Source organism: Apteryx rowi, unplaced genomic scaffold, assembly GCF_003343035.1.
Source record: "Apteryx rowi isolate R43461 unplaced genomic scaffold, aptRow1 scaffold_38, whole genome shotgun sequence".
Classification (NCBI taxonomy): domain Eukaryota; kingdom Metazoa; phylum Chordata; class Aves; order Apterygiformes; family Apterygidae; genus Apteryx; species Apteryx rowi.
This window is the reverse complement of record NW_020450307.1, coordinates 3,777,680-3,801,135: the sequence shown is the minus strand read 5'-3', so window position 1 is coordinate 3,801,135 and position 23,456 is coordinate 3,777,680. Positions and strand designations below refer to the sequence as shown.

The 23,456-nt window shown below is 41.2% G+C and overlaps 1 protein-coding gene across 11 annotated transcripts in view; it reads left to right on the top strand.

Annotated features, from left to right (window-relative positions):
* Positions 1 to 17: 17 nt before the first annotated feature.
* The window catches only part of C1QTNF12 (C1q and TNF related 12), a 31,250-nt gene continuing 7,811 nt past the window's right edge, over positions 18 to 23,456 (top strand). For 7 of the 11 annotated variants that reach the window (XR_003254872.1, XR_003254873.1, XR_003254869.1 and 4 more), the window contains exons 1-9: positions 18 to 172; positions 1,492 to 1,617; positions 2,304 to 2,621; positions 3,322 to 3,581; positions 15,443 to 15,562; positions 16,754 to 16,865; positions 17,133 to 17,314; positions 22,035 to 22,143; positions 22,682 to 22,772. Coding sequence is in view for 4 of the 11 variants with exons in the window: in XM_026074077.1 (XP_025929862.1) it covers positions 3,411 to 3,581; positions 15,443 to 15,562; positions 16,754 to 16,865; positions 17,133 to 17,314; positions 22,035 to 22,143; positions 22,682 to 22,772 (785 nt within the window). In the remaining 7 variants the exon portion in view is untranslated. Of the gene's footprint in view, positions 173 to 1,491; positions 1,618 to 2,303; positions 2,622 to 3,321; positions 3,582 to 15,442; positions 15,563 to 16,753; positions 16,866 to 17,132; positions 17,315 to 22,034; positions 22,144 to 22,681; positions 22,773 to 22,876; positions 22,928 to 23,456 lie in introns of all 11 variants that reach the window. The other 4 variants (XR_003254870.1, XR_003254871.1, XM_026074073.1 and 1 more) reach the window with 1 other exon arrangement.

Genomic DNA, 23,456 nt, shown 5'->3' with positions numbered 1-23,456 from the left:
CTAATTGAAGATGAACTCAAAGGATTCATATCTCATGTTATTAGGAAGTCATTTCTGGAATTCCTTTTTGAAATGAATGAGGATGATTTGACTCCCCTTATTAGGGTTCCTGGTGCAAAGTTTTTCCTGTTTCAAACCTTGGTCACACTGAAGAGCATGCTACAAGAGAAGAGTGAGTCTTGTCTTTGAAAGTGTCTCATTGTTTCTATAGATTTGCCACAAGATGGCATAATAATACCACCTAGGTCTTGGGTGAGGGGCAACTAGATGGCTGGGACTATGTGTTTGCTTGGGAATGCATAAAGGATGTGAATGAAAAGTTTCTTTGAAACATGGGATACAATCAGCTGTGCCGCAGTATTCTGCGGACAGCAACTGATGTGACCTTGAGCTCTTGGTCTTTCTTCCCCAAGCTGCTCTTTTGGCTGCTGTTATCTTTAGGTTTGTTCTTCTACCAGCTTTGTTTATTAGCCCAATCAACAGTTTGGGCTTATAGCAGATTAACATTGGGAAACCTTGGATTTGAAGCTAAGGGGTCTGTGATAGGAGTACTTTAGTGGCTATTCCAGTTCTTGTTCTAATGTTGCTGAGCTCAGAGAGAGGAAGCTGCTTGCATTTTCAGGTGTTTTGAGATCCTTGGGTTTCATTGCTATTAAGCGCAACATCAACCTATTTCTAGTTTTTGCAAAGGGGTGTTGAATGCTCTTCCAGGTGCTTGTGAATTGACAAGATTCAAGTGCTTTTGAACTGCTGCAACTGGGCTGTGAGAACAGCAGCAGCAACATCTGCAAGTTTCTGTAGATAATACAAATGGTGATTTGGAGGTCAGGGGAGATGTAACAACTGTGCTGATGCACTTATTTCAGCCCAGCACAGAGAAAAGTATACAATGGGAGTTAGCTACAGTTAGTTTATCCCAGTAGGCCACCAAGTAACTTTGCCTTGTGCTTGCAAATGTAGATAGGATTCATTTTCCCCCAGACCTGAGGATATCACAGCCTTGGCATTTGTCTCTTGGGATGAGAAAGGGGATGTTGTGAGTAGATAGGGGCAGCCTGCACCAGCAGACCAAAAAAGCAATTGCCCCTTTCCAGCTTTGAATGTCATTTCTTGCCATGGTGTGTGGATCTGTCAGGCTGTTTAGCTGCAGTATGACAGATTGTCCTATTAATGTGTCATCAAGTGCACTTTTACAAATTCATGGCTTGTCTACAACTAACCTGAAAAAGAGGCTTAAGTATGAGAAGGCGCCAAAGAAAGTTAAATATTATTAACAAATAAAGTCTGCCACGTAGTTTTGATGGAATGTGAGCTAGTTGGGGGAGGGGGGATATGCTGTTAACTATTTAACTTCTAGCTTCCCTTCATCCTCTCACTCTCTTCCCCTTCCCAAACACCATTTCTCTCTCCCTTTAATGATGTTTTTCAAATGTTTATTCTGCTGTTGACTTAAGAGTTCTTGATTTTGTGCTTGGATTATTTCTGTCTTAGTTTCCTTGAGACGGAGATAATAGAGATAGTAGAGATAATGCTCCTGTTCCATCCTGCCTGCCTTTAAAGTCCACTGAAGAGGTGTGCTGGTGTTATTACTTGGATTACAGAAGGCATGGAAAGGGGGTAATTAAAAGAGAGCAAGTCTGTTGCTTGCTGACTGAATTGGGGACTTCAAATTATGTCATCTTCAAATTTCATTGTTCTTGAACAGTCTCATGGTACAACCTCAAATAATTATTTTGTGCCTCACTTTCCCTATTTGTAGAAAGAATAGGAATGTTTGTTCTAGGCTGTGGGGAACTGGCAAAGATTAGCTGCCTCTGTCCAAGGACTTTAAAATCTTTATGAAATGTTTGTAGGAGAGAGTAACATGTTTTCTGTTGTTTTTAATAACCAGTTCCCCCCCCCCCAAAAAAAAAGAAAAAAAAAGCTCCCACTGAGCCTCTAATGAGAGCTAGGGGAAAATGTTGCATGGAGCAGAGCTAACTAGAATATAAAATAAGAGTTTTGATGTGTGGATGTGTGTTGTGATGCTGAGTGCGTATTCCAAGCCACATATTTCTAGCACTACCACACACTCGTGTACAGTTTTGCAAACTTCCCAGAAAAATGATGGTTTCTCTGAGATAATGAAGGGGAGGTATGGAATAGAACTGAGGGGAGGGAGCAGGGAATGGGCATTGACTTAAATCTGCCTGGCACACTGGCCAGCTCTACTTATCAGTGAGTCTAATAGGAATGTGAAGAGAATAGGCTTGACAGCTCATTAGAATGTGATCCCTCCTCCTCTCTCCCCCCCCCCCTTCAAGTTGATGGAAACTCTTTCAGGAAAGAAGTACTTATTTGCTGAGGTAAAGCAAAGGCTGAGGAGGGCTTTGCCAGTGTGCAGCTGGGGAAAGGAGCAACGAGAAAAATCAGAGGTGATCTACACTTGGAGGAACCTGAAATTTCTCCCGATGTAAAGGGAAATGAGGATGAAAAAAATACAAGACTCTGCATCCTGACAGCTGTTTGCAGCACAGGGATTTACTGCTCATCATCTCATTAAAGAAAAGGGAAGATAAAGCCAGCCAAAGAGGGAGAGAAACTAGACTTGGGAAAACTTTATCTGCTCCTAATGGACTTAGGTACATCCTCAGATTCTTTGCTTATCTGTTTTAACTTTTATCGTATGTGAGAAATCAATTTGCTTCTTAGAAGACTGAGCACTTGGCTGAGCTCTAATGTTTTCAGCCCCTTCAGAAAAGCAACAGCTGTAGCAACCTTGGTTTGCAGTTCCCCAGCATCTTGGGAGGAAAAGATGGGAACTTGTCACTGAGGAAGGGGAGGTATCCTTGAAGCAAGGATGGATGGAGCCTATTCAACCCTGCTTTGAACTGGATGCAACACACTAACTTACAGAAGGCTAAATCTTCTCTTGAAGAGGAATAACCTAACAAACACCCTAATGGGTTTGTGTTGTCAACTGTGGCCTGAGCAACTGTTGCCCTGAGCCATTTGACTTCTCTAGGTTTCATAGTTGTGTGCATTTTAATTGAGTCTGAAGACTTATTGGGCAAGGTGTGTGTTTGCGGGGACACCTCAAGGTAGGTGGCAGGACTTTTCAGGGCCTCTTGTATTTATGTAAACTTCAAAGGACTGAGTGGACTTACCTTTTCTTCAAGTGAATCCAAATTTTTAAACAAGTTTATCCATACCATTTCAATGTGTCCTGCTTGAACAGAGATTTTTCCAGCAACCAGCATATTTGCACATGCTGCTCATTTAACGTTGCATAGCCCAGTGGATCATCGTTAGTAGCTTTAACCTTTTTTTTTATTCTTTTAGAGAGAAGTCTGTGTTTATTCCTATTATTGGTGGTGGAAGTTTTTGCACTTGGAAAGTGCCCTTCCTGACTCGGCCCCTCCCTTTTCAAAATGAAGGGGTACATCTGGGTATTTGTGGCAACTTTACTTTGTCAGCAGCTCTGCCTCTTCAGAGTGATGGCAGCAAAGAAAGAGAGAAAGAYGAAGAAAGAACCTAATCAGTATACAGAGCCTTTCAATATTACCCTGTCAAACAGTGAAGAACTGCATGGGCATCCCAAGGTAGGTGCTTATGTGTTGTCAGTACTTGGTGGAATTCATTTCTGACTGTAATGTAATGCTGGCTCCTTTTTTCATTGATTCAAGCAGGCTTGCCAAATTCTTTTTGTTTTTAAAGAACATTCTCTCTCTTGCCTTGGCATGAATTATTTTTTAGCTTATTGAAGAAATGACTGGAATACTGCAATTTATGGTGATAATCTGTTTTAGAGTATGCATGACTGAAGTTCCAGTTCCATTTTAGCTGTTTAAGTATAAAGGCATTTGGGAGTCCTAGTGTATGAATTATCCTTCTTCAGAGACAACTGTTCGCTTTCAGAAAGAAATGAAGCAGATGGGCTATCATGACACAATTATGATAACTGAATATTAGTGAATCTCTTGCATGCAAATCCTTGAATCTTTGAAACATTGTGTCAAAAATGGCTTATGCAAACATTACATTATAAACACCTGAGCATGTCTGAGCTTTCTCTGTGCTGCACCTTCTACCACTGAGGCCGTAGTGATTGAAAAATCTTAGTGTAGTCAGATGATCTGTTTAAGGAGGCATCAAGTGACAGTGGCTCTTGCAGGAAAGGATTTAGGATGAGGCTAATTGTGTATAAGTGGCAAGCGTAAGATTGTGTGTGTGGTACTTTAATCTTTGCTCTGATAAGTTGCTAGGCATAGTGAGTGAATTTTGCAGGGCTGGATCCTTCCAGTTAAGGGGGAGAATCACTCCTGGCTGAAGGCTGCAAAAAAATTCTAATCAATTGATCAGAGTCCCCAGAACCTTTTAAGATGAAAATTCACATAGAATGCTTGGGAGTAGGAGAGAGGGTTAGAGAATTAAAAGCAGGTCCTAGGATTCAGAGCAGGATGAAATGAAAGGGAGACTGCAACAGTGAGAAAGGAGGGAGTCTTCCCTAACACACATCCCCCTTTTCTGTCTCTCCCACTTGCATAAAAATCTCCCTTGTATCAAATGGAGATGACCTCTAAAACATGACTTTGATCACAAGCATTAGGGACACAGTCACTATAGCAATGCAGGAACAAACCTGTCAAAAATTGGGGCATGGCTGAGGGGGCGAGTTAAAACAATTGGGCTGACATTTTAAATATCCCATTCAAAGCCATTGTGAGAGTAATTGGTTAAGGTTGGGCAAGTCTGGGAAACAGTATTCTGTATTAAAAGGCTGGCTGCTGCACTTAAAACGATCATTAAGGAACTGTAAGCAGCACTTCTTCAACTAATTTTGTATTTATTGCAGGGCTTTGTCAGGACAAGTTTTATGCCTGTTAAATTCTTAAGGCACTCAGATTCAATCACCTTCTTCTGCTTCATTCTTCTTTTGCACAAGGGGTCAGATCCATATCTGGTGTAGCTCAGCTGCAGTCCATTTTGGAATTAATTTGGTCTGATGGGAAATATATTGTACCATAAGGAGGATATATTCTGACTGCAAAAGCAAGGCAGAAACTGGTCCTGGTTTATTCTAATATAGTCATATACATATTATTGCTAGAAGATACTCATTTGGAGGCTCGTGGGCGTATGTTAAAACCAACATTGTTTGGAAGCTGCAGCTTCTGCATTGAAATACTTTGCTTTAAAATTTCCATGGTGAAGGTTTGGCTGCTGTTAGAGCTGGAGAGAGAGCTCAGTAAAGATGAGCTCTATAAAATAAAGATGGGACCAAACCAAATCTTGGATGTAAATGCTCATGAACTCTGCTTGGTATCCACTTCCAAATTTTGCAATGTGGGCTTTTCTTCTTGGAATCTCCCTAAGATTGAAGTCTACACTCTAGTTAAGTATTGCTTCTAAATGTCATGGATGACTATTGTATTTTATATTTATATTGCACCTGCTCAAGATAAGGGTTTATTTTACACCTACTGTAAAGGCRGCGCTTATGAATTGCCACCTTCTCTAGTGTCTGTTAATAATAATGGATTAAAAGGAGTGTGCTTATTGCAAAGTTGCTTACCTTTCAGGTGGCTTTTTCAAAGGTTTTAAAAAGGAATCCTTTTGTTTCCCTTTGCAGTACAGAAGCAGACACTGCCTTGCACCCATGCATTAGTCAGCATCAAGATGATGYGACCAGCTCCTCATTTTGGGTTTAGAACAACTGGCTGTTGACAGAAGGCAACTTAAATGCCATAGTAAATAAAGCACTAGATGTGAAAGATGACTAGACAAAAATTAGTGGTTTGTAAATTGCCACTAAATTCCTATCTTATTGTGAGCAGTAACTGATACACTTTGAAGAGGCGATTGGTCTCTTTAGGCAGTTGTAGAGAAGCTGAAATTCAACAACAGTGCAGAGAACTGCATACTTTTTCTATACTGTTTTGAATACAACATTACCCTCTTCTGAAGTATCTCCTCTCCTGTTGATTGTATGGGGAGGAAGTTATGAAATAGTGGAGCTATCCTTACTTAACCCATTGAACTAAAGCAAGGGTGAAAGCAGTCCTCTCCATAAGGCCAATCTCTTTGAGTCTTGAAGGTACTTCTTTGAGGAGTTTTGTTTAGTGAAAAGATGCACTGCACAGGAATCTGAAACAACAGCAGTGTCCTATTTCATTTCTCTACAGTACATAACAGGAAAAATAGAATTTTTTTTGACCTTGTACAATAAAAATTAAGGCTGTTTACACATTGGAAGACTCAGTGGCCAGCTGGTAGGTTTATCAAAGCAGAAGGAGCAGGAAATGAAATATTAGTTGAGAGTATTGATTTTTATTCGTACTGTTCAAAAAGGTATGTTTGTTTTTCCTGTGATTAACCAAAATATTTTGGAGCAAATTTCTCTTGTGCCGTCTGTTCAGTCAGGAGCTGAGAAAGCTCCCCTGTAACATTCACGATGTATGGGTTATACGGTGAAACCTCTATCTGAAATGGGGAAGCTGAAATCTCAATTATCTTGATCATCCTGATATTTCTAAGGAAATAGTAAGAGTCCCTTAAAGGTGGAGATTAGCCTTTTTTTTTTTTTTATCTTTGAGTTGCTGTCAATGTGATGTACTTGCCAAGCACATGAGATTTTTCTTCTCTGACACAGATGGACTAGGAGAAAGAGCAGAACATGGATGGATACAGAGGTTTTTGTCTACAGAATCTTCTTCCTTTGGCTGGGTGTGGCTGAGTATCTGCAGCTTCCACTTGCCAGGCTTGCTTTTCCCTTTTTAGGCATGGAAGCTTGTCTTGCAAGAAGGTGTAATGTTAAACCAATAAGGGCTCAATGGTAGTAGTTTGTCCAGTGGTGACTGATCGGAAATAACCATTTGATACCTGTCTGGGTTAGATTTGCGGTAGCTATGAGAGTCGGAGTGCTCTTTGTTGCATGCCTGAACTATGTTGAAAATTTTTTTGAATGCCTGCTTCCTTGTGCCTAGCCTGAATGTTGGCAATACTTGTGCTAATTAGTGCTTCCAGATGGAGAAAAATCCAGTTCCTTGATTTCAATAGTGTCTGTTTTTAAGGATTTAAAAGTTGTACCTGACTGTAGCTAGATTGTTTCTAGAAGTTAAATGTATTATGGATCTAGCTATGTGTCCACACTCAGGTAAGGCGCAGTGTGAAATGCATTCTTCTTGCTTGGTGTAGTGTTTTCTTCTCTGTCTCCTTTGGGACAGAAGTGTCCTCTGAGCACAGAGTAAGCCTATTGTGAGCTCTCCAATTTCTGTCTAAACTGGCTGGCATAGGATTTTATCAGTGGTATTGAAAACTGACTAGATTTTCACACTTAGGACTTGTTAATAATAATGCACTGGGCTAGGCATTGCTGAAGGAGGCTAGTGAGAAGCTGCTTTTTTGGCATACGGATAATGTATTAGCTGTGAGCATGCTGAATGTATGAACCATACTGATTATTGAAGTGGTCATCTCTAATATTATTTGTCAAACAGAATATAGCCTACACCCTTCAGTTAGTGGAGCTTTTGACACTGTCCCCCATAACATCTTCATAGAGAAACTGATGAACTATGGACTAGATAAAYGGGCTGTGAGGTGGATTGAAAACTGTCTGAACTGTCTGACTCAAAAGATTGTGATCAATGGCATGAAGTCCAGCTGGAGGCCAGTCACTAGTGGTACCCAGGGGTTGATACTGGGGCCAATACTGTTTAACATCTTCATTAATCACCCAGATGATGGGAAAGAGTGCACCCTCAGGAAATTTGCAGATGATACGAAATTGGAAGGAGTGCTTGATAGACCAGATGGTTGTGCTACCAGTCAGAGCGAGCTCAACAGGCTGAAGAAATGGGCCAACAGGAATCTCAAGAAGTACAACAAAAGAGAACCTCTTTTTTTTTTGAACTTCCTGCACTTGGGGAGGAATAACCCCATGCCCCAGTACCAGGCTTGGGGCCAACCAGCTGGAAAGCAGCTTTGCAGAAAAGGACTTGAGGGTCCTGGCGAGCAACAAGTTGATCATGAGCCAGCAATGCGCTCTTGTGGCAAAGAAGGTCAGCAGCATCCTGGGCTGCTTTAGGAAGACTGCTGCCAGCAGGTCAAGGAACATAATTATTTCTCTATACTCAGCACTAGTGAGACTGCATCTAGAATGCCAGGTGCAGTTCTGGGCTTCTTTGTGCAAGAGAGACATGGACATGCGAATGCAGCGAAGGGCTGTGAAGATGATTGAGGGATTGGAGCATCTGTCATTCAAGGAGCAGCTGAGAGAGCAGGGATTGTTTAGCCTAGAGAAGAGGGAAGTGTTGGCTCGGGGAGTCTTATGAATGTGTAGACTGGTCATGAGTAAAGAAGGCAGAGCAAGACTCTTCTCAGTGGTGCCCAGTGAACGGACAAAAGGCAATGGGCAAGAATTGCAATGCAGGAAATTCCATTTAAACATGCAAAAAAAGATTACTGTGAGGGTGGTCAAACACTGGAACAGGTTGCACAGAAAGGCTGTGGAGACTCCATCCTTGGAGATACTCAAACCTGAGTGGACATGGTCTCGAGTAACCTGCTGTAGYTGACCTAACCAACAGGGGAGTTGGACTAGACAGTCTCTAGAGATTCCCTCCCATTTCAGCTGTTTTGTGAATCTGTGACAGTGTGAACTGCTCATAGGGATGGTTCAGCTAGATTCAAAGGAAGCATCTTAACATGGGGAAAATTATTGACTCAGCTGTCCCAGTGAAATTTCAGGAACAATTTGAAGTAAACAGGATTTTACCTTCAATGAAATTTCTGCAAAAAATGGTGTAATGCTTTTAATTCAGTTATCCACTAGCTGGGAAAAGACTTCTTGAAATTTTATTTCCTCTGGAAAGCAGCACTCCGGGACACCCCTAAGTTCTGTGTGGAGGAAGAGTTCTCTACCGCCTGTACCACTTCCTTTTACAATCTGGTCTTACCTTGGCAATTTCCCAGTAAGGTAGTGCCTGGGCATGAACTTGGTTATTTTGTGTGATCTGATAAGACCATTGTTTTCAGGCAGAAAGCTAATGATCCTGAGGCTCACTCCCCTTTAAGGGTGCTTAGAAAGGGAACAATTCAAGTTCTGGGTTTGGGTCCAATGAAGGTTGTATGTGTCTGTCAACCAGAGAGGCTAGAACTGTCTCTCACTTAATATGTAAGAGGAAAAGAAAGCCGAGGATGAGTCCAGCTCTGTTAAACTGCTCCAGATCCTTGCTGTCTTAGGATCTAGTTTTTCCATGGTAAGCTCAAAGAATTTACTTGCAATAAGTTTGAATTTATCACAGTACCGTAATTCAAAGCAGGTGTCACAGTTCTGCTCCATCCCCATTTAAGCCTGTTGGCTCACATGATACACAATTGCTTTTCTCAAGGCAGAAGTTCCAGTGGGAAATAAGAAGTGCCCTGTTCCTTCCTGAGGTCTCTGTTCTTTGCTGAGGCCTCATTTCAGCCTAGGACAGGAGGCATCCATAACAGGTGCTGAAAACAGCCTTAATGACTGATAAAACGAATGCTTGAACTTGAGTGCTAACACCAGAGCTTTTAGCTTTTGGATTAGAGGCATGACTTATTCTGGAGTTGCAGAAGGCTGCAATGATTCTTCTGTCTTGTCAAATATCTAGGGCTGGGTCTATCTGGTTTATTACTTCAGTCTCTCTGAATTATTTCTCTGGGGCCTTTTGCTTCCAATTTGAACAGCAGCTGGTTAAATAACATTGCACAGATTCCATTCCTCCTCTGTAAAGTGATTTCAGTCTTAGCCTGAAGTGGCTGATTGTGTGTGTGATTGAGGAAAGTGTTTTTGTGTCTGACAAGTTTTAAAGTCCTGTGAGAGCATGGGAGAGACTAGGCTGTGAGCTATCTGTAGTAGGAGATGTAATCTTACATGTCCTGAGTCTGTCATCATTGTCAGTCTCATGCTGGCATACTCTGAACAGGAAGGGCTATGACAAACGAGAAGACACTTCCCAGCACCTCTTTGTGGACCATGTACAATAATACTGTATACATAAATCAGACTCAGTATGTGACTCATTGAAATAATTCAGTGTGTTTGGTCTCCCAGCTCAGGGTTGTTTGTAAAGTGTTTAAATTTCACTATTAATGCATATAGTCCTATATTAGATGTATTTTCATCTGCTAGATGTTTTGTGCTGCATCTGTTTTATTAGTGCTGTTCAGTTCCTTACCTTTCTGAGAGTGTCTTTGCCTAGAGGTAAAACTCTGCTTGTATGTTGTACGTTCAGGGATAGCACTGATTATTATTGCAGTACAGCTAACACAGAAACAACCACTATATTTTCTTCTCACCSAGAGTACCTCTTGCTCACATGAACAGTTCCATTTGATTCACTTTAAATTCATTATGGGTGTGACCACCGAAGGGAATTTGCGTTTAAGTGGAGGCAAGAAAGCTTTCTGAGATACCTGTTTAGAGAAGAGAAGAATAATTTTGCAATTGAAAAACATAGCAGGAATTTATATAGGAATTCCAGTTGGGATTTGGCTAAGATACCAAACTTAACACTTCTGCTCCGGGGAAAATTCCTGAGAGATCTGTAAAAACCACAAGTGGTCAGGACCTTGGTTTTACATCTCATTAATAATCAAGAGTGTGCATAACCATGACTTATTAGCAGTTGACAGGATTTTTTGTGCTTAAAAAAAAGTGGTCTGTCACTTTTTAACCAGTTCCAAATAAAATACGCTACTGAAGTAAATCATTTGCTCCTAATTTCATAATGAAGTTGACAGTACTTTGCTGGTGTAAATCAGGCATAACAACATGGAAACTTGTGGATTAAGATAATTGAAATGAGTCATGTCCAATTTTTGTCTGGCCACTGCTTAATTATTAAGCAGAGAATTCTTAACATTCATGACTGATGGACCAATACATTTGATAAATCTTTGAGCAAAACTTGCAAGGCAGTAACTTCAGGTATGAACTCTATGGACCAGAATGGTTAGGTATATGTTCTTGGAGATACATCTCTAACTAATTGCAGATGGAAAGGGTGCTGTTCTCTCACAAAACCGTAACCTTTTCATACTCTTTCCATCCTTCCCTACCTGAAAATTATTTAGCTGTGCCTGAGAGCATTCTGAGGTGCTTTTGATACAGGTACAGACTTTTATTCATCCAAACTCTGAAACTATACTTTTCCGTTTCATTTTGGTTCCTAACAGAGATACAGGCTGTCTCACAGTATCCTTGAATTTCAGGAAAGTTCAGATACAGTTCAGATATTTCTCAGAATCCAAGCTCTGCTGCTTAACCGTAGATTTCTACTAGTAGTTTTTTCTGTGATGGCTGAATCTGGGCCAGAGTCTGTGCATGTCTCAGGGCAGTGCAAGCTCTTCTGGGAGCTACAGAGCCAGAAAGAATCACAGGTTCTGTCTGTGTGCAGCAGCCTAAATTACAGCTCAACTTGTCTTTTATTGTGAGAGAAGTTAGGGAGGGAGGGGGCTAATTTCTTGTCAGTGCTGTAAGCTCGTTCTGAAGTGATAGGAGACTCCAAAGTAATGTTAAAAGACGTGATTGAAAGTTCATTAAAAATTGATGGCAAGATTTCTGTTTGTTTTTTTGAGGCACTGGTTCAAGTGTTAAGGCCTAAACTTGATTTCACTGTATTTAACATGAGAATTTTTCCTGACTCCTGAAGTTTAGGTTTGCTCTGTAACCAGCAGCCCAGGAGGGACAAGTCTCCTTTGCTGGGATTCCAAGGCTCTTCTCAGTCCTGAGTGATACCTGAGTTGGCTGCAAGTTCTCTCTGGCTGTTGGAGGCTGCCTCTGCCAAGAAAAATAGAGGCTTGCATGCTTATTGCTGGGATTGCTCATGCATACCATAGTAATTAAATAATAATACCACAAGGATGGAACATTCATTTTAACTGTCAATCATGCTTGTGCTAGAGAAATTGGGGAGTGCCATGGCTGTCTTTCACAGGGATTTGTAATTTAAGGATGCCACTGGAGAGATTATTATTATTTTTTTAACTTTGGGAAGTTTCCTTTGTCATTTATTTTCCTGGGATGTGCCATCTTTCCTTCTTTTTTTTCCCTCTGACAAGACATCTGCTCTCTGGCCTGTTTCTGCTCAGTTGGAGCTCCAGAAAGGCTGCAGACATCTGTTTGTCTTTGCAGTTAAAGCTCAGAATCTACCCAAGACTGCTGGCTTTTGCTGCTGGCTGACCTGTCTTCCCATTTTTGCAGTGGAGGGGGATGTATGCCTGTTTTGCAGCCTGGTGAGACCCTGGGATATTTGAGCAATCTCTTCCGCATCTGCAGCAAGTGCTGCATCCTGGTTCCTAAGAATCTGGTCTTGTGTTTGCTGTGTTCTGGAGGCTGTGTTTCTGAGTTCCTGCCACATGAACCATCCCTTTCTGCACAGATGGATTGATTTTGTTTTCCTTTCCTTTGCAGCTGTTCTTTTGGTGACTTATSTTACAGCATTGAGGGAATACTCCATCCTGCCTGAGCTGGGTGCTTCTGTTATCTGGGTGCTTCTTTTTTTTGTGAGCTGCACTGCAGCTTTACCACAGACCTGTCAGTCCCCATCGCTGGGGGAGAAAGGCATCTGCTTTCTTTGGGCAAAGCACAGGTAGACTTTTGCACGCTTCTACATTTATGAGCTTTGTAAACTTAGATGCTCATAAATACAGTCACCTGTAGATATGACCTTCACCTATATGGTGGTGCTGTGCCCATGTGTTTTCAGATGGAGCAAAGTAGGAAAGAACTGAGTTCTCCCATCAGAAACATTTAAGTCTCCATGAAACTCAGATAAAAAATATTTCACGTCTGTTATGGAAACAAGCTGCACCTGTTGTGCTGTTCTAAGGACATCTGCAAACTTTATGAAGGTTTGCTTTCGGGCTTTACATTTGCATGTTGGAATAGATGGAGAGGTTTGTACCAAAGGACGATCTAAGCATGTCTTTGATTTCCTTCTTATGCTTTGCAAAAATCAGCAGTCAAGCAATCTCTGAGAAGATTAAAAAGTGTTTCTGAGGTTACTTAAACTCGCAATACCTGGGATTTTCTATGGAGCTCCATTTCCACTCATTTCCAGTGAAATTTAGGAAAGCTACTTAAGTCCTGGGTGCTGTGGGTAAAACCAGTGAATAATAAATAATGTAGCTAAAACAAACAACTTACTAGAACCCCTTGGCTAAACACTCAACCTACAACTGATTGTAAACATGGTTATAAATGTAAAAAGTCTGTTCAAGGCTAATTTGTGTACAGAAATAATGAAGTAGATTGCTATGAGTAGCTTGTCTTGCTCTTGTTTTAGAGAAGTGCTAAATCTGAGCATTGGGGGAGGAGTGTGCCTGACAACCATAACTCTGTCACTAATTACTTAATTACAGAGGAATGCATGAACAATATGGCAAAATTACTTGGGATAGCCTTGCTTTGGCTTGGAGCACAGACACCAGCTACTATGTTTGCAGCCATCTACCTGGAGGGAAGGATGAGTGGACTGTCTGAATAGAGCAATTCGATAGGAGTAGATCTGTCTATGGCTCACGTCTGAGCAGTAAATCACCCAAAATTGCTGAATGGAGAAGATAGAGTTGGCTTCATAGAGTTGCTCAGACGTATGTTTAATAAATATCTTTGCTCAGTTCACAACACATTTGTGATTTCTGGGGGACTGTTCACATTCTGCTGGTTTGTAAACTACCTATTGACCCAAGCTGTTTGAAATAAATACTTGTTATCACAGGAGCTCAGAATTATCTGGACTAACGCATTGTACTGCACCCATGTGCCTGGATGCATGCCGGAGAGCTTTCCAGGCTCTGCGTCAGCTTAGAAACACCAGCATTCCTTATAACCACAAGCTGGAACTCCAGCACACTTCCAAGATCTACATTTGAAACAATTTATTTTGCAAGAATTTTTCAGAGCAGATCATACAGACTGTGGTCTTTTCTCTTCCATATGGGCTTGCCCTGTTATTTCAAGACAAAATTTGCCATCTCCTGAATCCAATTCCTGGTGCTCTTGGACAGTGACATATATTGCAGGTATTGGGACTGCAGCTCTACCTGCATTCTAAAGTTGAATTGTTTCCTACTTGATTCTGCAGAGTGTTCGATGAAAGGGAATCTGTGCTTATAAGTAGTACTAGAAATTCTATCAAAACTCACCATGGTACTCTGAGAAGTGGTAAGTGCTTTAAGGAGCCAAATGAGACATGTAACGAGCAGACTTGGATGTTTTTGCTAACTTCACTGCATTGAAAGCACCTTGTAAGGTCACTGTTACTACAGAGGCCACTGTGTGTAGAGTTGGAACATCTGAGCTATGGCAGAACTGTGTCTAGTAGTCTCAGACTAGTAGGAGCTTAATAAACATGGGCAAACACTTCCAGATCTGAAAAGTGCACTGTTGTTGACAGACTTTGCTTCCATGCTTTTCCTGCTCCCATATTGTTTTCTCCCTGCTGAACAGATGGGTCAGTATTGATTTATTTTAATTCATTTAAATTTTTAGTGATCTAGGAATCCTTTCAGTGTTCTTTAACCCACTCTGCCTTCTGTTACTTTCCTGCTGGAATTTTCATCTGTACCTGTTCCATCTCACTGGGAGAAGAAAAACCATGTTTTTTGAATACATTTCAAAAGTTGCCAATAGTGATTTTGGGGTGGGGGGTGGGGGGAGGGTTTTTTGTTTGTTTTGTTGTTTAGGTTTGAAGTATTCATTGTAGTATTTCTGCTCTGGCTTTTTCATTAATGAATCTGAATTCCTAAGTATGATTCATGAAACTTTGGGAGGGCTTGTGCTTTTATCCTCACTGTAATGGACATTTGGCATTCTGGTGCATGAACAGATTGGAACCTCCATAGTCAACAGTTAGTTGTTTTTGACAGGAGGTTGGCATGGTATCAATAACAAATGATTTCTGGTGCTGTTTTATAAAATTTAAAGTTAGAAGTTCATCCCAAGCCCAGGAGAAGAACAACAGAAATGGCTATTTGATCACTTACTTCTGATTGTCTATGGGAGGTGAGTACTGGGAGTTAGAGTCCGATATGAAGTGGACCCAAACTCCTAAGAACAGATCCTGTTTTTTTGTCCAGACTTTGTTTCAAAGGAGTCCAGAACTGGGYGCTGTAATCTCTCAGCTTCTCTAGATGATTTCTCTATGGCTGTGATATACTTGCAGAAAATTGGAAGGTGTAGGTAGTTAAATTTGCGAACATGCATCTTTTCTCTGGTCAGACATGGACTTTGTTTTTCATGTGACTTGTTTTCCTCTGTGTGCATTTGTCATTCTACAGCCTGTAATTTGAAAACTATGGAGCATTTCAAGGTTTTCTGTTGGTTTAGGCAGCAGACAACAGTCTGGAGATTTTGCATTCTCTTAATTCATGTAGTGGCTGAAGAGATACAATGACATCAATCTTTGCTCTTATTTCTCTTCAGATTCTAGAATCTCCGGATCCTCGAATCACAGATCCACGACGTACCTGGATCTCCTTTGTTCACCGCCCGGATGATGGCAACACCTCCAAAAGGAGATGCAAAGGGAAAGACAAGAAATTAGTAGGTTATTGCTAGATTGACACCAGCTAACAAATGTGCACCATGGCTTCCCTTCCCACTGCTGTTACACAAGGTGTTTTTTGTGTTCCCAGCTTTTGCATTCCTACCCCAGAGATCACATTTTCGTTTGTTTGTTTCATTTCTTAAAGTATTTTTGAGAAGTTTGGGATAATAAGTGCTATATACTTTGTAAGGTGGTAAGTGTTTGTGCATTCTACTGTCAGCATTGATTATTGTTTAAACCAGCTGTTTCTTGGACTGAAAGTAGCCTTTTTTCTGCTGAGTAAAAAGAAAATTAATGTTTTGCTTTCACTATAAAATACAGACATCTCAATAGATCGTAATCAAGGTAGGGACAAATCATCACAAGCTGTATTTATTTCAAATTAACGAGTTACTGCTCAGTGATGTTACTGCTCAGTGATGACTGATCATGTGTGCCATTCTTAATCTGCCATTTAGACAATCTTGAATATGGTTGAAATGAATTCCTTTTATTTCCTAGTGAGCAGATAGACAGAAGTGCTTCCAAGCAGGTTTACTGCAGTTTACTGGATGAAACAGGAACTCCCAGGCCACAAAATACATTGAAAGAGCGTTGATAACTCTGCTGCATGTTCATACTACCAGTTTAAAGCCCTAATATGTTTTGTGGATAACCTTTTACAGGTGTTTTAAATTAACTGTTTCCGTTTTTGTGGGAGTTCTGCTGTCATACCAAACATTCACATACTTAATGTGGTCATTCCGTCAAGCAATATATATTAATAATGTAAAATGTGGCTAGGTGGCTGTTCTAATTAGCTGATAGGCAGAATAAGAAGCAGCTTAAAAGGCTGCAGGTATGTTACTTTGGCAATACTGGAAGATAAAGAAGCAGCAAACTTAGCCTTGTGCCTGTTGTGCTTCACACTGTTTATATGTACCTGAAGAACTCGTTAGTGTTTACCCAAGCGACATTCATCCTCCCACATAAATATGTGAGTAAATTCCAAGTGCTGGAATCCACTGATGGCTGGAGAGCCAGTTTAAGATTTACTGCATTAGTCCTTTAGTTGGGCTGACAGCAGAGAGGGGCTGATCACGTGGCTGACAGATTTGTAGACCTGGCTCATAGCTGACAGAATTTTCAGGGTGTCAGTGCAATTGCCTGGTTCTAATTCTGATATTTTTCTTTGGCTACTTCCTTAGCGTGGCCTTGTTGGGCCACCAGGACCTCCTGGCCCCCAGGGACCTCCAGGAGCACCTGGTGCTGAAGTCACCCGGGAAGTCCTTCTGCAGGAGTTTAAGGATATATTAAAAGGTAAAGATCATAAGACCTTTCTGCTTCTGTGACCTATTTCTTTCAGTAAACACCACAGCAAAAAAGGAACGGGCTTTGCAAATGTTTACTCTAAAGCATTCCCTTACCTAGCAATGAAAAGTTAAAAAAAAAAAATTTTCCCTAGTGCTGCTTAGTCCAAATGTAAGAGTTGAGTGCAGAGAAGAGGTCTAATGACACAGCTAATAGCTTCATAGACTAGACTCTTAAACTAAGTCTTTCTTGCTTTACTTTTTCTCTTCTCCTCAGAAGCCATTGAACGGCGGGCATCCCTGGCTATCTCAGCCCATCCTAGCCAGCTACCTCCACTCCTGCTCTCCTTGGAGGAAGTTTCACCCCACAGACGCATAGAGGAGGCGTTCCACTGCAAACTAAAAGGACAAGTTGTTGTAGATAAGAAGACCTTGGTAGAACTTCAGAACTTCCAGTCGGTGAGAGGAAGTCACAGACTGAACCTGTGCAGCTCCACAACAGCCATTGTGCATAGATCAGCTATCGTTCCCCTAGTCTGCAGAGCTGCTAGGTGGCTTTGTAGATGAAGATGTTTCCTGAAAGGGAAATCTGATCCCAGAAGCTCATCTCAGGCCTGGATGCTGTGAATACAGCACTATTTTTTTTTTTGTAATTGACAGAGGTGGGATCTCATATGGCAATGTCAGCCCTAATGCTCAACTGCAGTAGGATAAACATTTAGCTTTGAGTCCGCTCCTTCCTGACAAACCCGAGAGGCAGATTACTTCTCTTACAACTYGGTTGAGTATCATTACAGTTCTTACTGAAGTGCTAACAGGTCTATGCTGTCTCACAGGTCCAAACAATAGTCAGTCACTTCATTTCAGTTAGTGATAGAGAAAGACTCGTCCACATTTGGCATTAGTCTGAAGGATCTGTTCTCAGTGCACACCCTATTTTATTCCAGAGAAACTTTCAGATGTAGAAGAATGTCAGAGGCAGACAAAAGTCACTTGGCATAGATTTGTGAGCCCGCAAACAAGAGGCATTGTTTTGTTAGATGGGTCGGTCTTCGTGATAAAATTCTATATATAATGTCTTACAGAGGACTAATAAATGTTATCTATACAAATTCATTATGGTCATATTATAATGATAAGCATACCATTAGAGGATGCTGTAGGTCATTATAAGCATAGTTAAAAGCAGCCTGTTGAATTTGATAAGTTATTAAAACTTCTACTAACCACTTATGAACCAGTTGCAAATAGGACCTGAATTTGAAGTATAAATGTTAGGTGCAAAGTACTAGCTAAATACAAATAGTTATTTGGTAACTGAGGAGACTTATTTTGGACCCTGCAATCAAAAAGACTTTCTAATAGCACAGAGCCTTTATGTACATGGCTGCTTTTGTGATGTGACAAGAAGAGTCTGAAGTGTGTGAACAGGGAATATGGCTCTCAGTCAGCAGTGTTTGCTGACACTACACTTGTAGCAGGTACTGAGCTTTCTTGGCAGCTGCACTGAGTCCTATCTCTGAAGAGTCCTGTCCAGCAGATCCTTCCCTGTGGAGTAGCTTTGCTTTTAGAAAGACTTCTCACAACTGCAGGACTAGAGGCAGTGGTTATGTTGCCGGATGGGTTGCTTTCCTGAATCTTTCCCAGATACACTAGTGGCAGCCTGGTTTGACAGCACTATGAGTGCTGGCACAGAGGCAAGATTGTACCTGAAGTGTGGGCAAGACTAGAGAGATATGTTGCCTCATTAATTAGAAGGAAAAAYATGAATAAAGACATCTCAGCAATCAGTGCGTAGGCTGATGCTTTCCATGCTTTGTTATCATATGCCTAGCTTCTTTCTAATTGCTCCTGGCCCCGAAGCTGATGTGGGAGGGCTGGCAAGCCTCTGGATGCCAGCCTTTCAACTTTGGGACAAGAAGTGTCTAGTTTTAGCTTGTGCTCTGATATAGGGTGAATTTGGCAGGAGGGAGACAGTGGATTCTCTTGCAAAAATGAAAATGTTGTCTTTAGAAAGTCCAAGGGAGAGAGAGAATTCCCCTACCCTTGTCCTGTCAGTTTAACTGTGTGGAGAGCCAAGGGTTTGATACTTTGTGTTGAAATGATAGGAAATGAATCTTATTCCTGGCTTTGGACTAGCTCCAAAACATTTTGAGGTAAGTGGAAAGACAGCGTGTGCTGGAAAAGGACCTAGCTCTCCTACACTCTGTCATTTGAGTCTGGTGCCTCTGTCACTCTGACATAGAGTATTCAGAGGGCTTGATGGTTTTCTCATCCTTCCACACTAATTCTTCTCCAAAAGCATTCCTTCTTCCTCTTCCTCTTGGTCTCTCAGTTTTCTTAGTATGTGGAATGAAACAGGTGATACTTCTTCCCTCACACCTCTACCTCCAGTGTCTCAGTCTTTGAGGTTTCTGACAATTGCTGCTTGCAAATGCTTTCAGAAATATACTTTACATAGGAAGACTTGAAGTAACTGCAGCCTCTGACAGGCCAAGGAAGTGGGATTTATCTGGGGCCCAGGAATACCACTGGAGTTGTATCAGATCATTTAAGGCTAAAGTAGCCAATGTGCTGTTCATTCTGAAAGATCCCATAAGTTCTGATGTCTCTACTGTCTTGAGATCAGGCTAAGCGTCTATGGCAGTTGAATTTAATGCTGCTTTTGGGAGATCAGTGGATCCCCTGTGCTTTATGGTTGTTGCACAGCACAACTTACCCATTTCTTTAACAACAGATAAGTAAATGCATCCACAATGTTAATCACTGAAAAATGAAACTGGCAGTTCACRTCTCAGTTCCTCTGTGCATGGTTCCTACTTTCTACCAGGAAGTAAACTATGGAATAGTACCTTATGGAATGTATGAGGGAGATATGGGGACAGGGGATGGGCTGAGGAAGAGAAGCTGTCCTTGATTTGAAGAGAATGGTTGCACACTAGCTTGTTTACTTGTTTTCAGGTTACTTGTTGAAATAACAAGTTTACAAATTGTTAGTTTCTCAGGTATAAATTCCTGCAGCAGTTGAAGCAGCTATGTGAGTATGCAGCTGTGAAGCAGCAAATGCAGCGGGGAGCTCTAATTGGCATGGAGTTTAATGGAGCATTTTTGCCCAGAGAAACCTCTCCTTTCTCAGAGCCAACCCTTTGCATTGTCTACTTCTATGAGCAGAAGAATAACAAAGCCACAGAGGGCATGAAGAAACAGGAATGCTTTATCAGTGATAATTTACTGGTGCCTAAAATTGCCTTCCATGCTCAGCCAGTGGTTTTGGAATTAGGTTGCTGATTCTGTTAATAGCTGTAACAAGAAAGGAATGGATTAACTATGCGGAACAGTTTTGCACATACAGGGCTTGGCTCTGCTCTCACAGAGATGTAAATCAAAAATAGTGCTACCACAAATGATGGAGTAGTGATAGCATAAGAAGAGAATCAATCACATTTCATAGTCTTTGCAGTTAGGGTAGCTGTTATATTTGTGTGCGTATGTGTAAAGAAAATAGAGCTCCTTTTGTGTGTGTATATATACGTGTGCGCATATGCACACACCAATGCACATTGATAAATAAAGGGACTTAGAAATCATGGTATGAAACCTATTTGTTCTGCAGTCCATTGTTAGTGTTTTCCCCATTATGCATATTTGATGTAGTGAGAAAAGCAATTGCTATTGTCCATGAATACATTTTCACTACCATGCGTGTACATACAACATTTCTAGCAAAATTTTGTAAAATTTAAGACTTTAGCTGGATTCTGGACTGGGCATCATTCTTCTGTGAGCCTTGCCTGGGATCTGCTGAATAAATGCAGGTTAGTAATTTCAGTCCTTCTACAGTGTAGCAACTCTGTACACAAATACCACCATACCCAAATATCTTCAGCCRTATTTCCTTTCAAAGACAAAGCTAAATAAATGATTCCTATTCTGCATTGTGAAAGCTTGTAATTTCTGGTCATGATGGATCAGAATGGGAAGGCATTTAACTTTTCTCTGATACTTGAACAAAGTTGTTCCACTACTACTTTTCTGTAATGTAATAGCATCTACAGCAACATTGCTACCAATTCTGGCACAGTCTCAGGCCTCTCTCTCCATCTACTGTTTGTAAGTGTACTCAGATGTTGGGCTGTTGAGAACTTTTGAGACTGCCCAGTTATGCATTTGTGCATATAACAGAATATACCATGTGTGCATGTCTTTACAAAGTCAGGTTTGAACAACTCTTCTGTCCCACAAGACCAATGCAGGACAATTCTCTCAGGAGAGCATTCATGGGAATGCATTTACATTGCACAGAATGCCCTTGTGGTGGAAGCAGAGTCTGACTAATGTGCTTTCTTGGCCCACTGAAGCCAATTGCTGCTTCTTCACAGCTCTAGCCAAATCCATATCAAGCAGGCCAAAACTAACAATAAACACTTCACGCAGAGTTTATTTTAGCCGAAGTCAGATAATCTGCTGCGAGTTTGACTCGAGACTGCTTCCTTGCCATAAGGAGATGCTGCATGCTGTTTTACTAGGTTTTTGCTTATTCTGTAGAATTCAAGGCCAAAAGAGAATGAAGCTAAATATGGAATCTGTAAGAATCCAAGGGGTGTTTTTTTAACAGCATCAGAGCAGTCTGACTTAGACCTGAAGTGGGTAGACAACCTCTGGAGACCCATATGATTGTTTCCTCTGTACTTGTATCACAAAAACTTTGTATAAGCTGTCAGGTTTTTAAGTCTGGGAGCACTACTGGCCCCATCTAGGAAGTCTTTGGAAGTTGGAGGGACCCCTTGACTCAAATAATGGGAATATTGCATATCAGAAGATCAGTGGAGGCTAGTGGCCACTAGGACCAGCAGAGCGTAGAGATGCAATAGGCAAGGTCTGAGATAGGGTGGCAGAGCTGCTGCTGAAAGACTTAAGTCTTGGGCAGGCAAAGCCAAGATGAGTTAGCAGAGTTGGGTAGTGAGTAATAAGGGTATTTTCACACCTGATACTGATAATTTTGCCTTTTGGGGGCATCAAATGCTTAGAGAGAGTTCATTCATAAGATGCGTTCTGGTGAGATAAGGCAAAATTTTTCAGCTCTATCTTCATGTGTGTCAGCTTTTTATTTTTGTTGTGGGCAGATGTAATTGGTGAGGCTGCTGGGGATTGTTCAAGGTCCGATTTTCTTATTTTACAGCCTCTGGCTAAAGGAGCTTTTCTCCGGGGGACGGGCTTAAATCTGGCAACAGGACGTTTCACAGCACCTGTGTCTGGCATCTACCAGTTTTCAGCCAACGTCCACATTGGTGAGTTTGGTCCACAGAAGCCTTCTCTATACCACTGGAGAGGTGCAGCAAGGAGTCCTGGAGCACTGTCTGGGTCTCTCTTGGGTCCTGTTTGATCTGAAGCATGTGCWATGGTAGCCCTTTGCAGTAAGCTCTCAGCAACCCCTTTGGTACCATGATCTGAAAAACCCTGGCCTTAGAGCTGGGTAACTTCACCGGCTGATAGCCACAACAGGCTGCTCCACTGCAAACCAAACAAATCAATGCTCCTTATGGAATATGATATTAGGGTCCAAATACACTGACGTGGGGAAGGTATGACTTCCATAAAAGACATTAGAAAGAACAAACATGATAGGATAGAGATGAATCGAGACAAGTTTTAACTGTGACATGTCACCAGTGCATTCCTCCGATTATATTCATCCTTCAGTGATATTTTAAGGGTGCYCTCTTAAGAAGCTACAATGTTATTGGTGACTCTGTTAAGCCAAACACCAGCAAGTCGTTGTCTGCTATGTTGCAAAAGTGTTCATTTTTGTTCCACTGCTTTCCCAAGACCACAGTGAGTTGAAGAGTAAAGTCCAGCTCCGAGCCAGAGACAATGTCCGAGTGTTGATCTGCATTGAATCTCTCTGCCACCGATACACGTGAGTTACTGCAATGCTGTCTTGTCAATTATTTTTGTCAGATGCCATGTGAACAGAAAACACCTTACAAACTTCCTTTCAAAAACCTCCTGGACCATCTAAAGTGTCCTGAATGTTGGTCTCCTAACAGGTTCCAGATTCAGTGGAATAAACAGGTGTGTAGAGAATTGTAGTATCTTTTATTAATCCAGCTAGCAGAGTTGAAAAGAAATTAAACTTTTAGGCATGGCCTGAAAAATACACAACAAATTCCAAGCTAAAACTTGTCAGCACAACAGCTCTTAAAAGATGACATAATTAAGTTTAAGCTAACTTTGTTTTAAACCAGCTGGCTTTAGTTCCATTCGTAGACAAGCTGTGGCAGCAGTGAAGTCAGTGCAAGATTCATTCAGGTACTCTGGCAAATTTTATAGCTATTTCAGAATAGAGGTCGCTGATGTGCTTGTGGAAGTAGTGAATTTGATGGGCCAATGTTTCAACCAACTGTGCAAATCAGATTCATCAAGAATGAATTTTGAACCAAAAATGCTTGTAGAACTTTTCCTAAGAGAGTGATTCCATCTGGCCTTTAGGCTTTGTGTGTGTTTTATTCTGATTTTTGACTTTTCAGTGGATAGTGCTAATTGCTCTATATAAATAAATACTGCATATGTTGAGAGAGTTGTGAATGAAATGGTCTGAAAT